Raw genomic sequence first — 23,090 nt, 5'->3', positions numbered from 1 at the left:
CATGAGTCCTCACCTCCACCAACAGCAGTGACATGTCTAAAAAGTAATGAGCATTTAAGCAAGCAACCGACTGTTTGTCTTCTTGTGAGATGTACAAACCTTTTTTTCCTCAGGGAATATTGTAATGTTTGCTCTGAAACACAGTCACACTGACTTCTCTGGTTTACAGGAAGCGTTATCAGTGGTGAGTGAAGATCAGTCCTTGTTCGAGTGTGCCTACGGATCGCCGCACCTTGCGAAGACAGAGATGACAGCCTCCTCCTCCAGTGAATATGGGCAGACATCAAAGATGAGTCCGCGTGTTCCCCAGCAAGACTGGTTATCGCAGCCCCCGGCCAGAGTCACCATCAAGATGGAGTGTAACCCAAACCAGGTTAATGGGTCAAGGTAATAAGGCTAGTGTTTACCATGGCTCAAGTACACTTTTTCTTGTCATGGGTATAGCTCAGTTGTCTAAACCTGTGAATCTAGCACCATTTTAGATGCCTCAAGATATTCCATCTTGCCACCAGCTGCTTTCCCAGAAGCCTACAGGTCTCCTGTACATTGTGGGTCACACCTGCCAGCACCGTTCAGGTGTTACAGAGGGTCTCAAACAGTGCTACAAGCACAGTCTTCTCATGAGCTTGTGCAATACCTTTCTGTGTTTCCTCTGACTGTGGATAATTTTAAATGTGAACGTGCATTGCACACTAGGTGAAAGAGCATATATTAAAGTTAGCAAAGTACCACTTTGCTGAAGTCTGGTGCAGCACTATTGATCTATCTAAGGGTGTGACATTTGGGATCTCATACTCAATGGAAGTTGTCAAAATACTGTAATTTGGGCAGTTGCCTTTGCTCTGAATATAACCAAACAGAGAAGCATAGGAAGTAAATTCTTGTAATGGCAGAGGGAGTGAGTTACTGATCTTTACTTTCATATTTACTGTAAACATAGTGCCAAAAAGCATAACCATGGAGTCGGATTTAAGAAGGGCTCACACTGAAGAAAAAGCACATATATGGAGGGAAGCAGGGGACTAGAAAAGAACAGGAAAAGAAATTACTCAGCTCGGCAGTAGCCACAGCATGTCAGTGTATTAATTATCGTCTTGGGACTTTTTTTATGAAAGTCACTATGAAGGAGAATTGTATCGATTAAGCTGAAAGAGTAACGCAGTGGATCTGTGAATATTGACTGGTAGCACTTCGAAGCATAGAAGCACTCTATGGGATTTTTTCCATCTGAAAAAGCACAATGAAGATTTTTTTTTTTTTTCAAGGAAACTATCCAAACAAGTGCTTTCCTGTTTAAAATGCCTGACTGTCAAAACAATTTTCCTTTGGTGTTGCTGAAGGGCAGACGTCCAGAGAGTCAGTTGCTCCCAATTGTTGGTGATGTACCAGGGGGGGAATCTGTGTTTCACATCTCTCTGTCACAAACACCTGCCTACTAATCTCATCTCCCAGCATCAGTTGTTAAGAAAAACCTCAGCCATGGGCACTGTGGTTACTGTTCACACTTGCTGTGCTAACGTGGTGAGCACCACAAGCAGGGCAAAGTGGTTTGACAGCTTATCACACCTACGCTTCTCACTGGTAAGGATGAAAATTGTGCTGAAGTCAAATTAGAATTTCCAGTGAAAACTCAAAGATTTGAGATACGTAGAAATAAATGATGAACTGAAGTTACAAAGAATTAGGGGAAGTCTTCTTGTAAGCCTGCTTATTCAGAATTTATCCACAACCAATTTCAGTGAGCTTTTTCTTTTTTTTTTTTTTTTTGCTAAGCAAATGCACAGATATTATCACAAATGGAGTATTGATTAAAAATCAATTTCACTTTTTTCCTAAAATTACCTCTAAGTATTTGTGCTTGCATTTCTGTAAGAGAACTGATCACAGTTTTTCTCAGTGTAAATTTCATAAAGTGCATTAGAGTACATACTTAGTGTTAATTGTTACTGAGATTAGTGGTAATAATTTGCAACGTTGCACATGACTAAAGTCAGTCATATACAGAGTCCTACTTTTACATACTCGCAGATCTTAAGGAAGAGTCTAGATGATATAGATCCATTTGAAATTGTTGGTCAATCACATTTTTAAAATAATCAAGCCAGAATCCTGAATTTGCTGTCTTGGATTCCTGAAATACGTAACTAGCCTGAATATTATAGTTCAGTTTGTGAATCACAGGTATTTGTCTGTTGCTATGATGGTTGAGGGACTCTTATTAGATGAAACCTTGTCCTGTCTAATCCTTGTTAGCAACTCTGGTAAAGGTTATACTCCGATTTAGGAGGTCAGGACCCTTACCAAGACTGAAATGTGTGCCTGTAGTCAGATTAGCTCAATGGGGTCTCCAGGCAAACCCATATAGCCTGTGGGTGAGAGCACAGTACTTCTACACGCCAGCATGCCCCAAACCAGTGGAGACTGGTAGGAGCCCTGATTTGGGAACATAGACAGCTCTGGGCACTAAAGCCCCTGGCTCTGGCAGGGTCTGCCTTGGTCCAGAGAGGGCCAGACACCCTGAGGCACCCCTGCTATTGTGGAGTGTCTGGGGAGGCAGCCAAGCTCTGCCATGCTATCCAGAGAGGCCTGAAAGTGTCACTGTGAATGGATGTGTGTTTGGGCGTGCAGCTGGGACAGTGCCATCGCTTCTCTCCTGGGGGCTGTGTCGTCGTTGGGTAAACTGCGCTCAGTGCCTTCGCTTCTCTCCTGGGGGCTGTGTCATCATTGGATAAAACCAGAAATAACCCAGGGAGTGAGGAACCACAGTGCGGCCACCAGCACAGTGTGTCCCAGCTGCAGAGCAGGAGTTAGGCTCTCCATCTCTTGCTTGAACCTGCAGTTCAAGTGTTGATGCCTGCCTGGCAGCCTGACTGCAGCAGGCAGGACAGGACAGGCTTGTGTTCAATGTATTTTACGTCCTGATGGATGAGGGCATGCACTCAAGTTGGGAGAGCTCGCTGTCCTATCTCCCAAACCTAGAGTATGTTCACCTTGTATATGTGAACTCAGAATACTTTCCAGGGATGGATGCACATTCAGAAGCCCTGAATTAAACAGGCTGTTTGGACATATCTTCGTAATGGCTATCATTTTTCCTTTCTTAATGCTACTTTATATCAGCATGTGCATGCATTGAATCTCTTAGGGTGATACTTCGGCTACCTGCACAGTTGATAGGCAGAAGCTGATCACTCATTTAGGCTGCCCGAGTTGCTCTTTGCAAAGAGAGGTATCTACCTTTCCTTTGGTGGTAGCCTGGTCTCTGCACTAGCTGCAAAAAATGTTTGTGCATCTAGTCTGCATTATTACTAGCAGAACAGGCATCTACTTTTGCGAGGATATATAATCTGAGCATCAAGGGAATTGTCTTTAATTCAGTCTTTTTTGATTAGTCACAAGGCACATTTTTGATTCATACTTTCCAGCAGAACTACTAATTGTTACAAAGAGGTGGCAGCCAGGAGTTGCCAAGGCATCTGGAACCCCAGTGACACACTTTTGCACCATCCTGACCACGTTTACCAGCATTATAGAAGTAAAGAGACAAAAAGAAGAAATTTTGTGTACCTCCTCTCTAATAAAATAATATTAGCTCTACCTAGTCCATTATTAGGTCTTGGAGTTTAGTGCAAATCAGCTGAGCAGCACATGAAGACTAAGTTCTTCATTGTTCTCTGGACAGCATCACTGAGAGGTGCTTGATGTGGCCGTCATTAGAAAGTGAACAGCTCAACAGTGACCGTTCTTTCCCAATATCAACCAGTGTGTGAGCTGGCACACGGGCCACGCTGCCCAAAGAGGCTTTACAAGTTACTGCTATGAACCACAAAATGTTTTTGATCAGAACACTGGTTTTCTAAAGGGACCATTCTGGATGAAAGTATGGTAAGAAATGCAATACTTTCTACATTGTATTAAAAATAACCTGCAGCATTGGATGCAGGGCTTCATTTATTTATCTTGGATTTGACAGCCTCCCCTATTGACAGAACAATGCAGAGTTGCTAACTGGAAAAAATGAGGAAAATTCATACTTCACTGCAATTCCTAAGATATGACGTTATGCTGAAAAATAAACAAAGAAAAATAATTTATAGACTACCAAAGATAAGAATAGATTAACAGTACAAAAAAAATTTCATACATATATTTCATGCTTGTACGTAACACAAAAATAAAACATTATTATTGTAATTAACATGCACTTTTTATTTCATCAGAAAACTATTGCTTTATAACACATGCCTGAAAAAAGAGATCTTAATATTACACTTTTAATGGAGAATTAATATTGCCAAGTAACAAATATAAGTATGTTATGGCATTTCTCAAACTCAGGTACACGTATGCATAAAATATATGTAGTGTTAATACTCTGGGAATTGTAAATCTTCCTAGCATGTGATATTCCTGTCAGTTGTAGAAAAAATCATGCATCACTCAAGCCCTGCATAAAATGGAATTACTTATCAGTAAGATATTATTGCTAAATAATCATAACAAATATTATTGCTAAATAATAACAAAAACTATTCTGATATATTGACTAGTTCTGTCAATATGGAAGCCACTATAGGTCAGTGGGATATATGCATCTCTTACAAGTTTCAAACCCGTTTTTCCTTACTGAGATCCCACTAGGCCTTTGCCATTTGTATGTTGATGTTTCACTGGTTTCCTGACAGATCACCTGCTGTCTGTCACACACATAGTATCAGGCACAATTTATATGTGCAGATGAGTGGTACTCTGCCGTTCTGCAGGCAACTTTTCATTTTCTGCTCTGCAGAAGCCTTCCCCACCCTGCTCATTTGCAGTCCCTGGATTTATTTCCTTAAATGAAATGCTCAGTTCTTAAAAATGCATCATATGTTAAAAATTAACACATGCATTTGGTATGGAGCTTGGAGCTGCTTTTCATTTTTGGTAAAACCGTGCATTCTCTGTTTGCACCCATTTTAAAATCTGGGTTGGCCCAAAGGAGTCTAAAATACCACAGCCAGGCTGCCGAGCCACAGAAGTGCTACCTCTAGGATGTCCAGAGTATCCTCTGTAATCGTCTTCCGACGGGGGATCCTGGGTCTGAATGGTATGGTGTAAAAGGGATGCAAAACAGGCTGCCAGACCCCACGAAGTGGTGACTAGAGAATAGTTAGCTTTACGGTGTTTTGGTGTCCGGCTCTCCCTTCTCACTGTGTTAGGCTGCTTCCTGGCCATATATTCTGTTGTCTGTAAGGGGGTATAAAATTTTAGGAGCGTACTAGACTTCTTACACATCAACAATTAAGTACGTACTCAGAACAGAAATGCACTCACTCTGCTGGGACTCTCCTTAGATATACTTTGGCTGTAATTGCCCTACATTAAATCTCAAAACATAACAGTCTCAAAACTGGCATTCCTGTGAATAGCAAAGAAAAAACATTAGAATGAAATTAAAGGGTTATTTTCAGTATGCTGCAGAGGGATTAGCTACACAGTTTTCTTTAACAATAACAGTATTTTTAAAGCTAAACCCTGCTGCACAGCACCAGAAAATATAGCCTAAGGGCCTACCTTAAATCAAATAAAGCAAGAAAAGTTTAAATTAAAGCTGTCATTTACCTTGCTGCTGTTGCATATATAATGCAGATTGTCACAGGTGGTATCAAACTGAGTTTCTTGGAATCCATTATGTTGGTACAGCCATTATATTTCTTCCAGGTACATAAATCTAACAAGACCTTTTGTGCCACCATATAGTCAATCTTTTCACCTGAATGTAATAATATTATTCCATGCTATTTATTGCTTTTGAGTCGGACCAAAAGATTCACCCTGTTACAGTAAAGTGCTATAATATAAATCTGCATATGCCATACTGTTACTTACTTTTCTGTTTATTGTTCTCTACATATTTTGTCGAATTAAGTATGAGGAATCCTATTACAATGAATGAATGCGATTCATGTTACGTGTTTAGGGTGAAATTCATTCCTGTGGACATGCTCTCATGAGGCCCTGGGTACTGCTTAAACAACATTTAAATCCTTGGATTTCTAGTGGTCTCTGCATACACTCACCAGTGGGACTCCATCATGCCTATGGGTGAGACGATACAAAGGTAGCTTGGAAGAACTACATTTACTGGTAGGTAATCAGTCTTTTTAAAGGAGACTGAAGTGGAACATAGAGTCTTATTCAGGCCACAGATAAATTTCACTTGCCGTGAGCAGTGTGATGATTTCATTGAAAAAGCATTTTGAAAGTTAGCTGCAGTGGAAGCACAGCAGAAGTTTTCCAACATCAGCTTGGCTAATACAGAAGTTTTAAAGAAATGCCAGAAATAATTAGTTGTCATTAAGATTTAATCGTGTGCAAAATGTTGTTTTAAGTGCTACCAATTGTTGCTCAAAAGCCATTTGAGAATGAAATTATCACTTAATATATCTTTTGTGCTGGGTCTTTTGGGAAATACCGTTTTTCTTTGCATGTTACTGTTCTAAATTTTCATCAAAGAGCCTTTGTACTAACCAAGTTGGGTGCATCTGACACACAGGAGAACTGTTCAGAGTCCAAAGTGACCTAAATCTTTTTTTTTTTTCTTTTCCCCTTGATGTAAACTCTCCAAAGTGGTAGCTGTTTTGTGCTATACAAACCAACAAATTTGAATGGGTAGCACTTGAGGTACTTTGCATGGTCCAGCCATGTGCCAGCTGATGTGCCTAGCCACTAAGGAGGGTGCATTTGTTCATATGGAGCTCTGTATTACCACCACAACAGGACCATCGTGTTCCTAGGGTCCAGGCTGACGTGCTTTATTCAAGATGAGGCACCTCTGCATTATGCTTCAGTCTGTGGTATGATAACCAGTGGATCTAGTTAGAGCATTTGCACACCTTGCTTGTGGCCAACACATGGAGAAACAGAGTTGGTCTGCAGTAATCTCCCTGACATCACTTGTTTTTCAAGGGCATGGCTTTTTCCATTGCTGGAGCACAACCCCGCGGTTGAGGCTCAGTGCCGCCCCTTCCACATCTGGTGGCATACCACCGGCATGCAGCCCTGGTATTCTTGGTAAACCTCAGCTCAGACTAAACAACAAACATGGTCCAAAACCCATAGCAGTCAATGGGACTCTCTCCTCCATCTCCAGCAGGGCTCGAGTCAGCCCCTACGTCAGCAAAGCTGGGAGATCTGTCTGAAGAGGATGGCTTTCCTAATGCACTTACTGGGTCTGCTTATATAAAGTAATGTTAATCTTGGGTAAAAAGTCATGGTGTCAGTTATCTCAGGCTGATAATCTTTTTTCCCACTGGCTGGGTGGTTGGTGGAGTGGCTGCCTACCAAACTGGAAAAACTGCAAATTCAGGATCCTCTCCATGTAGGGCTTTATGTGTGACTGCTTCAAGAAGTTCCTCTTTGCTCTGAAAATCCACCAGCTTAACATTAGTGTGTGCGTGTGTGTGCGTTCATGGTTTGGCTCTGTTCTTGAGGCAAACATGTTGCCAAGGAGAAAAACAAATCCAGCTCACCCCTACCATAGCTACTTTTTGGCACCCTTTTAGGGGGTGCTGAGCTGGCAGGTGCTAGCTAAGAAGCTTTCCACTCTGGGATAACATGTTCATTTGTATTTGGCATGGTTACATTTCAGATTGACCACTGATGCTTAAATTGTGTGCTTAGCTTCAAGGGTTTAAGAGGGAGATGAGTATACCCAGAATTTCAAAAGTGCTAGGCGACGAAAAGCTCTCATATGTGTAGTGAAACATAAAATTAGTCTTCAAATATTGACATAGGACCCCACAAGAGTTACGATCACTGTTATTATTTATGACTGTTACTGCTTTATTTCCAGTACAGTATTTACTGTGTCTAGAGCGTTTAGAGCCGGTGGTTGTGGTGTTCCCCCGGGGCTGGCACGGCACAGACACTGTCGGTAGGTAGGTTGTCTCTGCCCCAGCGTGTTTGGAGAGGAGTCTTCTCCTCCCCTCCTTTATTAGTAGGTGTTTCATTTTGATCGGGGTAGTATCAGTGAAGGTGTTCAGTATTTTAAGTTTGAGAATAGCATTTTAAGATGAAGCAAAAGGTGAGTAGAGAAAAAGAAAAGTGGCTAATCGTTGACTTTACCGTTTCGCACCCGTCGACCTCACAGCCCGATAATGCTAATCATGAAAATCAGCAGACATTCCACAGACACGGGGGATTATGGTTTCCATACAAGATGTCACTTCTGTTTATGCCTGGCATGCTCTACTTTTCTAACTTTCTATACGATCCCTGCCCACAAAAGAAGGCATATGTGGTTTGGGAAGGGCCCTGTCTCCTGGTATTTCATACTTTATGAAACCACAAATACAACAGTCTTACAAGCTCTTGAAATGAAATACAATTTGAGAAATGTAATCCATTACCATTATAATAGAATTTCTATAAAAATAATAAAAGAAAAACAAGAGAAAATAGGTCCTGAAAGTTATAGGCCAACCGGGAAGTCGTTGTGGCTTTGGCCTAGCTATCACCATGTCAGACTTCAGCCTTCTCCCAGGCAGCAATCTAATTGTAAATTATGTATATACAGAACATCATTTCTTAGCTTTGGCTTTTAGTGACCCCCTTCCCTTCTTTCCCTTTCTTCACTCCAGCCTCACACATAAGAAATATTGAAGTGTTTGCACTAATGGAGGAATGACAACGTGCAGTCAAACTTAAACCAGCTGTTTCCCCACACTATGAACACAAAGAGCCAGCCCGGTAATATTTATAGCTTGACTGGCCTCTAGTGAGCCAGACGCTGACTGCCTTAATTTGCCGTGATGGCCTTAAGGCTTGAAGCAGCTGTGGACCACAAGATAGCTGGGGAAAGTTAAGCGTTAAAAAAAGAAACCCAAAAGATTGTTTCAATTAGCAAAAGTTATTGTTTGATTGAAAATGAAGGGCTACTGCGTATACAACTCAATAAACAAGCATCTTTTGTTATGCTTACACAAAGCCAACAGCGTTGCACGTGTTGGCATGTGATGTTTGCTTTCTCCTTTCTCTGGAGGATGGAACTGGAGGCACCTCTGTGTGTCACACCGTGACATCTCTGAGCAATCCTGAGCCAGCCCCAAGCAACCTTGAGCACCTTCTGAGCTCAGGACACCCCGCACAGTGGTGTCTGCCCCTGTTTTGGATGCTGAGGGAGTGCATTATCATGGGGCTTCCCCAAGCCCATCCGCACTGCAGCCCTGGTCTGTTGGGGCTGTTGAAGACCAGTTTGGTTTACTTATGTAGCCCAGCATGAAGCAGTGCACCTCCATGTCTGTATGGCCCAATGAGGACTTTGATTTTCCTTTTTTTCTTTTCTTTTGTCTTCTTAGGACTGCTTTCGACACTCACCTTTGCTGTAGCAAAGATAAACAGACTGTCACTGTGGCTTCAGCATCAGCTTAAGCCAGCTTTAGCCAGCAGCGGAGGTCCCAAGGGGCTTCCCTCCCTTCCACAGACCTCAGCAGCTCGCTCCCACCCTGGCTGTCCGCTTTGCTGTGGGCAAGCATCGCCTTCACACAGCCACCCCATGTGGGTGGTGGAGTGACTCAGGTTATAGCTAAGTGCTGAGTTACTTACCCGCCCACCCATTTATTTACTTGTTTGCTGTACTTGCTGGGAAAGCAGCTCCCCAGCCCAGTTCACTCAGCAGTTGCACGAGAGCCTGTGTGAGCACCCCAGGGATATTGCGACCTATGTGCATTCTCTGGCATTTTAGTGCCTCTTTTATGCTGGAGTCCTCTGCGGGGAATTTTGCACTGCTTTCACAAGAAGCCTTGGAAGGGGCAATAAACCCTCTGTTTTCTTTTCAGCAGGTTAAGCATGGTGGTGCTCACGCAGCAGATGTAAGGGCAGGTTCCTGCAGAGGAGCAGAGCGCTTGGTGTGCTTGTGGGGCTTGGCCTGGTGTACGCACAGAAGAAGCCAGGCAGCCACATCCAACTATGGGTGATGAGCATGTGTGGTGGACACCCAGCTCTATCAAAGCAATTGTTGGGGCCTCTGACATCATCACTGAAAGTGCTTTTCAGGGTCTTGCATGGCACCCATGGAGATCACTGTTGGTCCAGGGGAGCAGCTCCGGGGGCTCTGCAAAGCTGCAGGTGCAGCCACGCTCCTGCTGCAGTGGCTGGGGAGCACAGGCTCCTTCTCACCAGAGAGGGTTGGGCTGTCCCCAGTGATTGCTGCCAAAGGCAAACCCAAAGCGGGATCTGCAGGACCCCTCTTTGCATGTCACTGCTGTGGCAGCTCTCAGCAGATGTGAATCCCACTGATACATGAAGAGGAAGAGAGTGCAGAGAGAGGGGTAGGGAAGAGAGTTTAGGGCTGCAGCTGGGTAACCCTTTGAATTTATATTGTGGACTACAGTGTTAAGAAACAGCAGTGTACCTCAGAGTAAGAAATCTCAGGGAAGTTTTGGTTTTTTCTTCATGGGCCGCTTTCTCAGTGACAAACTGGTTTTGAGGGAGAAGCGCTGACCAAATCCACTACAACTTGAGTTGTTGCAGTGAATGGAGATGAGCCCAAGCATGCTTTGCAATACACTCAATAAGAATTGACCTTTACATGATGTCGTTTTGGCTACATATAAATTTGCATATGCTGGCCCAAATTATCTGAGGGAGCTGGCTTTGCAGAGTTCTCCCTCTTGTATGTAAGGACAAGGTGAGAACATCACAGGCCTGCTGAGGCCGCTTCCCTCTTTCTCAGATCATTGGCATTACAAAATGGGAGAGGAGAGGTAAGGAAAGGAATCTGTATCCTGTAGGACAGTCTTATGGTTTGCTCACTAGAGCATCACAGAAAAGAAGTTCCTGATAGCTCAGCGTGTCCTCTGACCTGACCAGCCATGGGACCATGCATGGAAAACTTATCAAAGATGTCCTTACACTGCTCTACTCTCTTGAAACCCCTTTTCTATAAGTAGCCTCTGTAAAGAAGTTATCCAAGCTGTGGTTATTAAATAAACTTGTGAAGATGAGTAGATATTTGGAGAATACAATTTTTCTTATTTATTTCCCTCTGAAATTCAGAAATATTAAATAGAGGAGTTTATATTATGGGAATGTCACAGAGATCATGTGAAATTTTGCTGATTCCTAATGTGTGTTTCTCTGATACCTTGTGTTTTAACACAACACAGGTGTTTTAGGTCACATGGGGAAAATAGTAGCATAGTGAAGAGGAAAAAATGTGTTTCATACACTTATTTATGAACTTACATGTACTTTCATCAGAGTCAATGGTTGGCAAAACTCCAATCAGCTTCAGTAGGAGTGGGTGCTATATTTAACCATCAAATCAGCTTGATTCTAGGTAACCCTGGATAAAGGTGAAGCTTCCAGGTCCAAGGACCCATGGAGAAATACTTTCTTCAATAGACATTTATCAACAATCAGAGCTGAATCAACTCAGGACTGCTTGAAGTGCTCTTTGCTAGCATGATTGTAGTCTTTCCACTTTTTTTTTTTTTTAATTATTTTTTTTTGTAAATTCCAGGTGTAACACAGTGTATTTACCAAGGGTAAAAATAACATGCAGCTGTGAAGAAAAACATCTTGGGTTTCATTTCAGGCCTGGAGCTGAGGATGAATCACTGCAAAGCTGCACCCTTTACACTGGGCACGCTTTCTGAAAGCTGCTTTTCCACTGCCCCTGCTCCCTTGGTGGTTCAGAAATAAAGCAGACTCACAGAAAGTCCTAAAAAAAGCCTTTGCAGACAATCATTCTCTTGTTGTTCTGGGCACTAAAAATACCATTTTCTAGTGTCTACTTGCATTTTCAGTTTTGCTTTCTATACCGTAGAAGTCCGTTCCAGCCATTTGAATTAAGCTATGATTCAGTGGTATGCATAAGCACACACTCAATTTGAAGTACCTGAGTAGTCCTGTTAGCTCCCATGGAGCTACTTTCATGCTTGAAATTAAGCATGGTCTTAGGTTTGCTGAACTGGGTATTTGCTTGTCCACCCAGTAAGCTAACAGGACAAAACCCTTGACCATCTGCTTCTGGATTTTAATGAAAATTTATGACTTGTTTGTGATCTTCGTCCCCACCCCCGTCTGTTTATATTCAATCAGAAAACCAGCTCAGAAGCCCTGTCAGGTTGCCAAAAGCTGTGTGCTACTACTGCATCTCTCACATCATTTAATGTTCAGTGTTTACTAGAGTGTTTTTAATGCACAATTACCCGCAGAAGTGGTATAGGCTAATGCTGATGTGATATTTCACATCAGCAGCAGGACTTTGATGTCCCTATATCTCAAGTTCCTTTTCACAGAAAAATGAAATAAAATAACTGCGCCAGTTAGGCCAAAGGATGCTACTAGCTCTCTGTTTCCCAAAAACATCCCTAAAAAGTCAGTGAATGGGCCTAATCTTTGTTTCTTTTGTCTTTGTAACATAACCGACCTTGGGGGTCAGGGTGGGCATCTACAGAGGTATAAGGGCAGGAGCTGGATGATGTTTCCAAATATATGTGATTTAGTATGCAGACTCACTTATGCATATACACCATTTGTATTTGTTAAAGGTAAACAGAAAAAGCCACCATTTTAGTCACAAGCATTCATCACAAAAGCTCTTTTTTAACATGTTTACATCCAAAAGAAAAAGTTACTTTGTTTTGCTTAGCTCTGTTTAGACAGAAATAAGCTGCATCCCAGAATTATATTTAGAAGTATGTAGTGGGATAGAAAAGTTAAACCCGAGAGAAAAATGCACAAGTATTCTGGTTCTGAGGGCAAAAGATAAATTCACCACCACTCAATGACAGGCAAGACCATGTGCTGACTGTATCTTCCCTTGTGGTTGTTATTCGGTCTTGTGGCTGACAAAGCAGCTGTAGGACCTTTATAGAGGCAGATTTTATATGTAACATGTTCTGCAGCACCCAAGATATTTTATACCTGAAAAACGTATGCGAAGCCAGCATTTCCCAGGCGACATTCAGAGCCCTGTTCCTTCTCCTAAAGATGACAGTCCCCATTGAATGGTTTCTGTGATATATTTTATTTTTAAACTGAAAGCCATCAGCAGTTAATTTAGTTTTAATACATATATTAACACAACATGGTAAAATTAGTAGTAAAACTGCACAGGAAAAAACTGATATACTTAAAATATATTTTCAGTGTTTAAGATTATTTAAGTGTAAGTGTAAATCTTTTCAGCTTTAAAAGTACTAGTTATTTTTTAAAACACACATTTGAGAATTATAACTGCGTTAGTTCCTGAACCATGGTGGTGCTGAGCAGTCAACACAACCGAGTCACATTGGATAAAATATCTGCCACATCCTTTTGACGTACGTTGAGCAGAGAGTGGTCCAAACTGCGTAGCATTTTTCCTTTTTTGCCCTCAGGCAATAACAAATCTCTTCTGGGAAAGCACCTGTATGGTGACCATTCGTGGGCTTCCAGCCACATTGCTGCCCAACACTTGCAGCAAGAGCTGAGATTTCCAAGCTGGGGAGAGCAAGAGGCACTGGGTGAAACATATTTGGGGAGTGGGGGGCAGATCCTGAAACACGCTTCCAGAAGTCTTAGGTCCTTGGAGGGTCTCTCAGTTCTCCGAACTGCAAATTAGTTGCTTTGCAAGGAACTCAAATGAAGCATTGCAACCTGACTTGCTGCTTGTTTAATAAGACCATAGTACAGTTTCAGGAGTTAAATGGCAGGACTAGAAGAAAGCTTGTTAGTAATGTAGCACCACTAAAGAAACCAAAATGCAACTAACGCCCTCCTTCCCTTGCCAACAGCCTCTATATATTTAAAGGTATTCCCTGTGGTTCTGTTCTTTGTTTTGATTTTTGCAACAATTTTTCTCTCTCTGATGAAACACATTGTAGACATTAAATTAAGGGACAAATATGTCTGCGTCTGCCAGAAAGAAAACTGTGATGCAATTAAAATGCCATTAGGGAACCCCCTGTGGGATGTTAAACCTAAAGACTCCATTCAGAAAGCAAAGCCAAAATTAAAGAGGCGTCTGGTTGCAGATCCTCTGCAGATTTCCATTTCTTGACTACAGTACCATGGAGACTGTGCTAGTCAGGAGCTGAAAGGTTTTTCCAGTCATGTGTGTGGCATTTTGAATCATGGCTTTGGCAAATGTGCCTTTTCTGTAGGCCATACGTAGAAGTGTGTCTACATTGCGTGACATAAAGTGCAACTGAGCGTGGTCCAAATGAAGCAATGACAGCAGTGGAGACGGGAAGCTGTCCAAGCATTGGAAAAGCCTTGTCCAAGGCTTAGACAGTGACAACTAATAATAATTTTCCCTCAGAAAGTTTGCATTAAGAGCACCTCTATGTTTGGAGAGTTGTCTGTGAGATGTTTGGAGAGAGAAGTGCAGCTACTTGCAGCCATCAGGCTCAGCAAGCTCATGAACAAGCCTCCGTTCTAGCCCAGTCTCTGGAAATAAATCGTTAGTGTTTATATGTTTGGAGACATGTAAGAGCCTGATCCTTTGAAAATAAAAATAAGTATATGGTCCGTTGAGGCTGGTCATTTTTTCTGAGGCAACTGAAGAAATGAGCAGAGTCCTTGGGTGGTAGGTACTGAGTTTTCCAGTGACAGCCCAACCCTGGTGCTCGAGTCTTGTTTTTTCCATTTCATTCAGCATGATTCTTTGCTGAGGATATTAGTAGGGACTGGAATAATAATAGAAGCACACCTCTCTTCTCTGTCTAGGAATTCTCCTGATGACTGCAGCGTGGCAAAAGGAGGGAAAATGGTTAGCGGCTCAGACAATGTTGGGATGAACTATGGAAACTACATGGAAGAGAAGCACGTTCCACCCCCAAATATGACTACCAATGAACGAAGAGTCATTGTGCCAGCAGGTTAGACCCTCTACACAAAAGTTCTGAGCAAAATAATGCATTTCCCCTAAGTCTACCGACATTATTTAGGAAGATTTGGAGAAAAGTGGCAATGTGGTACGGGTGGTCAGGAAGAAAAGAACAATTATTTCCCAGGGTTATTAAGAGAACGAGCTGAGAAATATTGTAGCGAAGCCACCTCCTCAACCTATTTTTTGCCATTTCAGCAGCAGAACTGGCTGATTACGGGCCCTCAGATCTTATCTGACTTCTCTAGCTCCTTTTAGAGTATTTTACCTTAAAGTGGGCAAAATGAAGAGCCACTTCCATTTCCTAACATCATGGACTAGCTGGGTGCAGAGTGTGTGGGAGAGAGAAGGGATCACTGTACCACATGATAGCCCTGCAAATACCAAATGCAGTCCGGCCCTCAGCACGCTAAAAACACAATAGCTACTGTGAAATCAAACAGTGCATGAAAAGCATTTATCTAGGTTATCCCCTGAGCCTGGGTGGTATAAAACATTTTAATAAGCAAACTGACAGCTCCACTGCAATATAAGAGCACAATTGAGAAATTCTTGGTTAGCCTTGGCAAGCTTGGTTGTGGAATTCACCAGTTAATTGAAAAAGAAGGCATTCACTCCCGTCCTCCAAACAAACCTCTGCTGGAAGGTTTGTTGCCTTGGTTTGCAAAGAGCTAGCATGCCTGTTTCCGGAGTTGAAGCCTTAGACCATCATGACATATGTGGGTGTTCATAAACCACTGGGTATACACAGCATAGACACAACACCTGCAACCTGCAAACAGAAGGGAATGTTTTGCTGCTAGTTCCTCTCCAGCAGAGATGTGCCTATCTGAAACATTTCTGCTACTGCTATGTTGCTTAATATTCTTACAGTTTTTCAGTTGCTAAGATATGCAAGAGTACTGACTGTGGCCAATTTTGCAAGCTGTGATTATTTCAGTTATTTGTCAAGATACGTGTGGACAAATATGTTGCAGTCTCCTCTGCAATGGTATTGACAGTTCTATTCTGAAGCACAGAAGAGTGATGCACTGAATAAATGAAGTGTCTTGCCAACTGGAAGCAGACCACGCTGAAATTAACGACATTTGAATGTTCTTCTAAAACATTTGGCTTCTTGGTGGTTGTCACTTTTTTTCAGTTGTTTAGTAACCCTTAGTATGATTAGCTCGGCAAGATCTTTTTTTCTCAGTGTATTCCTGGAGGTGTGTTTTGAGGTGGATTTGAGTGACATTTAAGGAACAAGATGGTCACAGTCACAGCCTTGCTATTTCAAGGTCCCTAGAATAAATATAAGGGTAAAAGACAGTTGGTGTTGTTTGACTACCACATAGGCAGTGGCAATGTTTCGGAATAAAAAAGCAAAATTCACATTTCCAGCTGTAGTAACTTTCTGGTTATCATAAATAAGATGACTTAAAAACTATAGGCATAAGCAAAATGTTTTAGTAAATTTCCTGATGTTTGGTTGTTTACTTCAAACAAAAATGAATGTAGTTGTTGGAATTCTCTGCTGCAAGTGTGGGCAACCTCACCCAGACCCTAGATTTACCAACCAGACTTGCACTCCTCTAGTTGGCTGCATATTTCATACCAGATGGAGGGGTTCTTTTAAGTGATTTCTAGTGCACTTCAGAGAACAGAGGAACCCTCTGAAGCTCCAGAGGATTAAATATTCTGACTTGCAAGAGCTTAAAATACCAAAAGAAGCATAAGAAAAGGGGAGGAGCTAATGGGAGGAAGATTGGGAGTGAGCAACAGCATGACAGACTCTGAATAGTTCCTAGCCCATGGGAAGAGGTCCCCACCTCTTTCAGATCAGCCTGAACAACAGTCAAAAGAGAGGGAATGGCACTGAATTAAGCCACAGAAAAGCTATTTAGTCAAGTCCCAGCCCTTCCACAGACTTTTATGTGACCGAGTACAGCCATTTGACCTCTGTGTGTTCCGTTCTCACTCTTCCCGATATCACAGAATCACAGAGTCGTTTAGGTTGTAAGGCACAAACTCTCAAGGAGTTTATTTCCCCTTAGCTTTAATATTTTGTCTTCAAAAAGTATAAATTCATGGTAGGAACTGCCTTATTATGGAGATGTGCACTGCAGGTCCTTAGGCATTTTCATGTTGATGGGTGCTGACTGTAACTCAAGAAGAGGGAAAAGCAGAATGGAAGAGAAATAGAAGAGGAGATGTTTAGAGGCAAAAAAGAAGTTTAAGTTAAAATCAAGGATTCATACACGATTCTCAAAAGCACAAGGTAGTTGACCTTATGTTTTGCTAAAAATCTGGACTAGTTCTTGGGGGTTTTTTCCCCAGATGGTTTTGACAATGCTTCAGGTAGTTCGTAAAAACCCTTGCAGGTTTAGCAATGTACACCAGTACAACACAGCACTCTAGGAAAGGAAGTGCAGAATATTTTAACATGACCCACTCTAGTTTTTGAAATAAATAGCCAAATCCATGAATGCTTACTTAGTCTATGCCTAAGAAACAATACTTGTGACTCGAGTGGAAATTTCACTTGACTAAAGACACAAATTCAACAAGGAACTTTGAAAATTGTGCAGATACAAGTCAGTGCTGTTAGTGTGCTCTCGTAAATACTTTTCTGAATTGTATTCTCTGCATGAGGACAGGAGCCTATATTAACCTGTAGATAATAATTCATAAAAATAGCAAGAGAAAAGAACTAAATGGGAGCAGCAGCTCAACGGCAGAGAATTTGTTGTTAATAATCAAGGCTCACAGCTCTTCCTTAATATTTTTTCAAAGACAATTACTCTCCTTTCCCCGCAATAGGCCAAATTAATTCCTCGTGTATCTCCAGCAGTCAGTAAGCAGTGGATTAAAGTCTCTCCAGTTTGACTGTGGTCTACGTTTATTTTGTACTAGTCCAGTGCATCAGCACTCTCTGCCTAATTTTATGCTTTGTGATACCACCAGATCCTACGTTATGGAGCACAGATCACGTACGCCAGTGGCTGGAATGGGCAGTGAAGGAGTACGGTCTCCCAGATGTGGACATCTTGTTGTTCCAGAACATCGATGGGAAGGAGCTATGTAAAATGACCAAAGACGACTTCCAGAGACTCACCCCAAGCTATAATGCAGATATCCTCCTGTCACACCTACACTACCTCAGAGAGAGTAAGCTAATTTTCTGTTATGGTAGTGGCTATAATCAATCTGTGGTTGATATCAGTCTTAGATTTAACAGTGTGTGTACACTTAGGTGAGTTTTCAAATGTCTGTTGCAAATTTTGCTGTTGCTAAGAATGTAGTAGGGAGCCTGATCCAAAGCCTCTTGAGTTTGATGGAGAGGTTCCCGTTAATTTGAGTTGGCTTTCACACATGTTCATTGAAGAAAAGAGTTAGGGAATATTTCTACATCTCAGAGAAAAATCAAATTGAAACCCAGGATATACATCAGCATACTGTAGGAAGAAAATCATATGGGATTCAGTGCTAATGTTTTTTCTGGTCACATACTCATTTCTTTCCATTTTAATGAGAACGCTAAATGAGAGTGCAAACATTGATTCATAAAGCGAATTCCAGGCATGATTCTAAGGACTGACAGTAGTTTGCTCTACTCTGAATAGGATCAGGAAGATTTCACTGATTTGAATAAAAGTTCTGTAAATTCATGGAAAAAAGGAACAGTCCCTGAAGTCCAAATGCAAGTTACTTGTAGTGCATGGCTAGCATTTCAAAGGGAAAGAAGGGATTAGTGAATTCCTGGCTTGAGGGTTTTCATCTAAGCTTGAGGAAATTTTGCAGGGTTGCCTCAGTTTAAAGAAGTAAAGTGAATACGGTTTTTAAAGAAAAAAACAACAAGCATTGCAACACCAGTGCGGTGCAGTCTTCTCCACACGCACACTGTCCATAATCGGTCAGAAATATTATGCATTCATTATGTTGAATAAACGAATGCCCTTGTTTAAGCTGTAGCACACGTGCCTCTCTCCAAACTGCAGACTGAAGCTTCAGTAGACTTGCATTCATACAATCCTGTCAGGGAAAAATATGGTTTAAAAAGATAATTCACAATTTTTTTCATTTTGGTGTTGCTTTTTGTTTTGTTTTGTAGCTCCTCTTCCACATTTGACTTCAGATGATGTTGATAAGGCCTTACAAAACTCTCCACGGTTAATGCATGCTAGAAACACAGGTAATGCTGGCACTGCTCCCATTGCTATAGGTCATCTAAAAGCAGAGGATTCCTTTTCATGGGTTGCTTACTAAAAATGGAAATGGTAAATTAGGAGGGAGACTAGTATGTCCTCTCCTTGCTGTGTGTGTGAGTTTTATGCACAGACACACAGAAAAAAGGTGAGATCACATAGGGCCAGATGGTGCAAAAATGGTCTCCTTACTGGTAATTTCTTGTGTCCTACAAGAGAATGGAGTCCCTGACACATTGTACTGTCAGATCTACTCCACAGATCCCTAGAATGTTGGTGGAGCTCAAAAATGCTTCAGTACTTGCTTAAGTGCTGTGGGCTCTGAGAGTATGAATGGGGACTGTCTCCTGTCCCACGCACTATATATCATATAATTCAATAAAATTGCTATTTAGGCAGTTAGCTCACCTCATTTGTCAGCTATATGGGACTTAAGCTGGCAGCTCCACTAAGTTTGATGTTGTAATTTCCACTAAGTGTGATTTGAATGAAAAATTGTTTTTGTTAATATTCACTCTTCTGTTAATTCGGATCAGAAAAACATTGAGTGTAGGTAGGACAATACATGCCTCAAAAGCATCTGTCTTTCAGGATATGACAAAATATTTATGAAAATAATTCAGTATAATTTTTATCTTGCTCTAGCAGTTGTGCAACAGAGGATGGCATGGAATTATACATATATTATGGTATACATACTGATTAAAGATGTTTGGAATATTGCATGATCATGCCTGAGGGTATTAGTTACCTACAGTGACCAGAAATAACAATTCTTTATGAGAAATGAAAAAGATAATACAAAGGATAATGCAAAGGTAAAAAAAAAGAAAACCTTGGATTGCAGTGCCTCTTTCATATTTCATTTAGTTTTTCACTGTGGTAAATAACAGTGAGTTTCCTAGCAAAATTAACTAAATGAGAAGATGTCTCCCTGAGATTAGATGTTTGGCACTTGACATAAAGTCCTACTGTGGGCTGTAGGCCTGCTGCAAACCCCACCAAAAGCAACAACAATTTTTCTGTTGACATTGCTGGGGTTTGGAATAAGTCTTAAGTCTTTTTTAAAAACAGATGAACTCGATGGTCTTTTCCGTCTCTGACTTTCCAGATTCTAATTTTCCAAATAGTTTCCACATAAAGTTGTCCAAGTGTTGTTCAGCAGTTCTATGTGTTATCTTTTTCTATATGTGTGCACTGACAATGATATTTTGAAATTCATTTCACCAAAATGAGTTTGTCTGCATTTCTGTCGTAGGGAGTGTGAATAATATCATGCTAATCATCAGTATAAGGAAAATTAGTTGTTCTGGTGGCATAAGAACTTTGGAGTGGGATTTTCAAAGGATCACAGAAGAATTAGAAACAAGATCTTCTTGAAGTCAGCAGTAATTGCACAAATCCTTATGACCCTTTTGCATATTCCTAGAGATGGTCATTAGAAGTCTGTTGATGTAGTTAGAGCCATTTCAATGCCTGAGATAAGTGAGATGTCATTTTCTATGTCAAGGTCAATATTTTTAATTTTCTTACTCTGTGAAGAGAATGAGATTTCTGAGGGTCTGAGGGAAACCCAGTCGAAGTCTGTGAGAAGATTCCCATGGACACTAATAGGCTTCCACCTAGGCTTACAGTCTCTATTGAAATTATGAACCTGTTTGAGAAGTGCATGCAGGAATGAAGAGAAGGCAAAGAAGTTTTATTTCAGAAGATATGAAACCATCTGCCCAGGTGGAGGTGATTGTGGTGAAGGTAGAAGGGATTTGCTGAGCTTTACTGTCTCCTCTCTTAACGCAGATTTTACACAAACCTATATCCAGTAATTTGAATGGTTTTACACAGGTACAAAGGCTATATTGGAGTTTACTTTTATATGTAACGGTGCTAAGATAGAAGATAATTATTCATAGTCTTCATTCAGACACAATACAAGAGGGAAAATATCAGTGGGCTTAGGAACAGTGAAAATGAATCTTTAGGTGTTATGTTTTCTTCTTTCTCTTTAGGAGGTGCCACTTTTATTTTTCCAAATACGTCAGTTTATCCAGAAGCAACACAAAGAATTACAACCAGGCCAGGTATGAACAATGACCGCCTTTTGTATGCTGTGATCTTACTCATTTCATCTCTTGATGTATCTCATTCTTTTTCTCTTTGAACTCTTTTTTGGTAAACATTAGGCTATATTTTGGATACATACACATATTATATACATATATTTTATATATATATGTGTGCATGTATCATTGTGTAGAGTGAGATCATTAAACAGAGCAGTTCAATGTCTGTTTCTTCCACATATCTCTGTCTTTGAAGCAATGTTGTCTAGTGCTTAAAGCCCCAGAGAATCAGAAGATCTAAGCACTATTCACTGGTTCTGTTTCATTGTCCTAACACAATCATTTTTCAATGTGCTTCAGCTCTTTGTCTGTAAAATGAGGCAAGAATACTCTCTTTTATAATGCTATTTGAAGTATATTGGAAAAAAGTACTCTAAAAATGCGAGATATGTGTTTCTCCTGCTACCTACTGTTATTTATGTTTGAGGCAAATAAACCCCACAACATCTGATTGTGAGTTTAAGAGACTAAATAAGTAAAAGGTTCTAAAAAACCACATATCAGACATGGTGAAGTTCTTCATTTCAGCATTTTTATCAAAATCACATTTACAATGACACAAAACAAAATGCTTTATGTCAACATTAAAAACATCTTCCTGTGTTAACACAATTCCTTGTGGGAGTTGTAGTTTGGATATGGGATGTCTCTAGTCTTCTGTGTAAACTGATGTATCCAAAGAAAATATTTCCTACAATGTGATTTTGAAAATATTATTTTATCTTTTACAATTGTAAGTTGACAAACATCTTTAAAGTCAGAATTTTCACTGAGAGAGAAAAAAATGTTTTTCTACAGAAATTCAGTTTTGTCTCAAGACACTATTTTGTTGGCTTATTCCATGGCTTTCCTTTTAGTTAAATGTCACATTTCAACTAGACTGCAAAGAAGCTTTTCCATAACAAAGCGCCCTTCGTGTGAGAGCAATAGCAGACCCTGGGGACAATCACTTGATGACATGGAAAAGGTCAAAAATGAAAGGGGGGAGAAAATAATGTTAAATGGAAATTAGCCCAAATCCTGGGATGCAATTTGAGAGAAAGTAATTAAGCACTGCCATTGTTAAGGCACTACAATAGAAAATAGGAAATGAGCAGGGCTTGTAACAAACTGCAATGACAAAGGCGTATTTCTTCAGTCACCTTTACAACAGAACATGAGGTTTCAGCAAGTAAAGTAATACAATGAAGCTATCCAGAGCTCAGGAAGACCTAATATGGGTTTGTCTACATGTCTCATCAAACACGAGCATTCCCATCGAAGATCTGTCCAAGATAAGGACATGTTGTACTAATAACTCATGAATAAGAACAGATCCGCTTATCTAGGATAGCAACATGTTTATCAAGGCACAACACTGAACTAAGAACGAAGTTGGAATTTTGTGCTATTTCAAGAAAGGCTGATAACTTGATTTTTCTTTTAACAAGAGGGCGTAGTCAGAAAACTATCTTATGATGTGTTGAGTTAAAAGGTGAAACAGTTTTCTCACAGTACTAAATTTGTACCAAATGTATTTTAAGACTGCAAGTGCCATCGAGTACGAGCACAGCCCTCTCAGTGTACAGGTGTCTAATAATAATTTGGAGTCCCACAAATAGATGGAAAGGAGAGGAGAGCACAATGCTGGTAGTGTCAGTCTGTTCCTCAAATAGACTAAATAAATTAAAGGCAATTTGGTTGTGAATGTCACATTACACTTTATTTCCATTCGATACTTCACTTATTGTGCTTGGAAATGGGCAGAGATACATCTATTTTGCACAGAGCCGTTCTGTGACTGTTTCTTTACTTCCTAACTGGTTTCATTTCCAAACATCATTTCTAAAATAAAGCACAAGCACTGTTAGGAATCAAATCATCTGTAGCAACTTAATTGTACTGGGTAGGTACTGCTACCTTCCTGAGAACCTGGGCAGGCTACAT

General features: G+C 40.8%; 1 protein-coding gene across 6 annotated transcripts in view; it reads left to right on the top strand.

Moving 5' to 3' along the window:
- Positions 1-232: 232 nt before the first annotated feature.
- ERG (ETS transcription factor ERG) overlaps positions 233-23,090 on the top strand; it is a 29,854-nt gene continuing 6,996 nt past the window's right edge. The window contains exons 1-5 of one of the 6 annotated variants that reach the window (XM_086632128.1): positions 233-387; positions 14,701-14,852; positions 17,804-18,007; positions 18,951-19,031; positions 21,051-21,122. In XM_086632128.1, coding sequence (XP_086488254.1) covers positions 248-387; positions 14,701-14,852; positions 17,804-18,007; positions 18,951-19,031; positions 21,051-21,122 — 649 coding nt within the window. In that variant the 5' untranslated portion in view covers positions 233-247. Of the gene's footprint in view, positions 388-14,700; positions 14,853-17,803; positions 18,023-18,950; positions 19,032-21,050; positions 21,128-23,090 lie in introns of all 6 variants that reach the window. The other 5 variants (XM_009992687.2, XM_009992688.2, XM_086608101.1 and 2 more) reach the window with 5 other exon arrangements.

Source organism: Tauraco erythrolophus, chromosome 1 (genome assembly GCF_009769465.1).
Source record: "Tauraco erythrolophus isolate bTauEry1 chromosome 1, bTauEry1.pri, whole genome shotgun sequence".
In the NCBI taxonomy this organism is placed as follows: domain Eukaryota; kingdom Metazoa; phylum Chordata; class Aves; order Musophagiformes; family Musophagidae; genus Tauraco; species Tauraco erythrolophus.
This window is presented reverse-complemented; position numbering and strand designations above follow the sequence as displayed.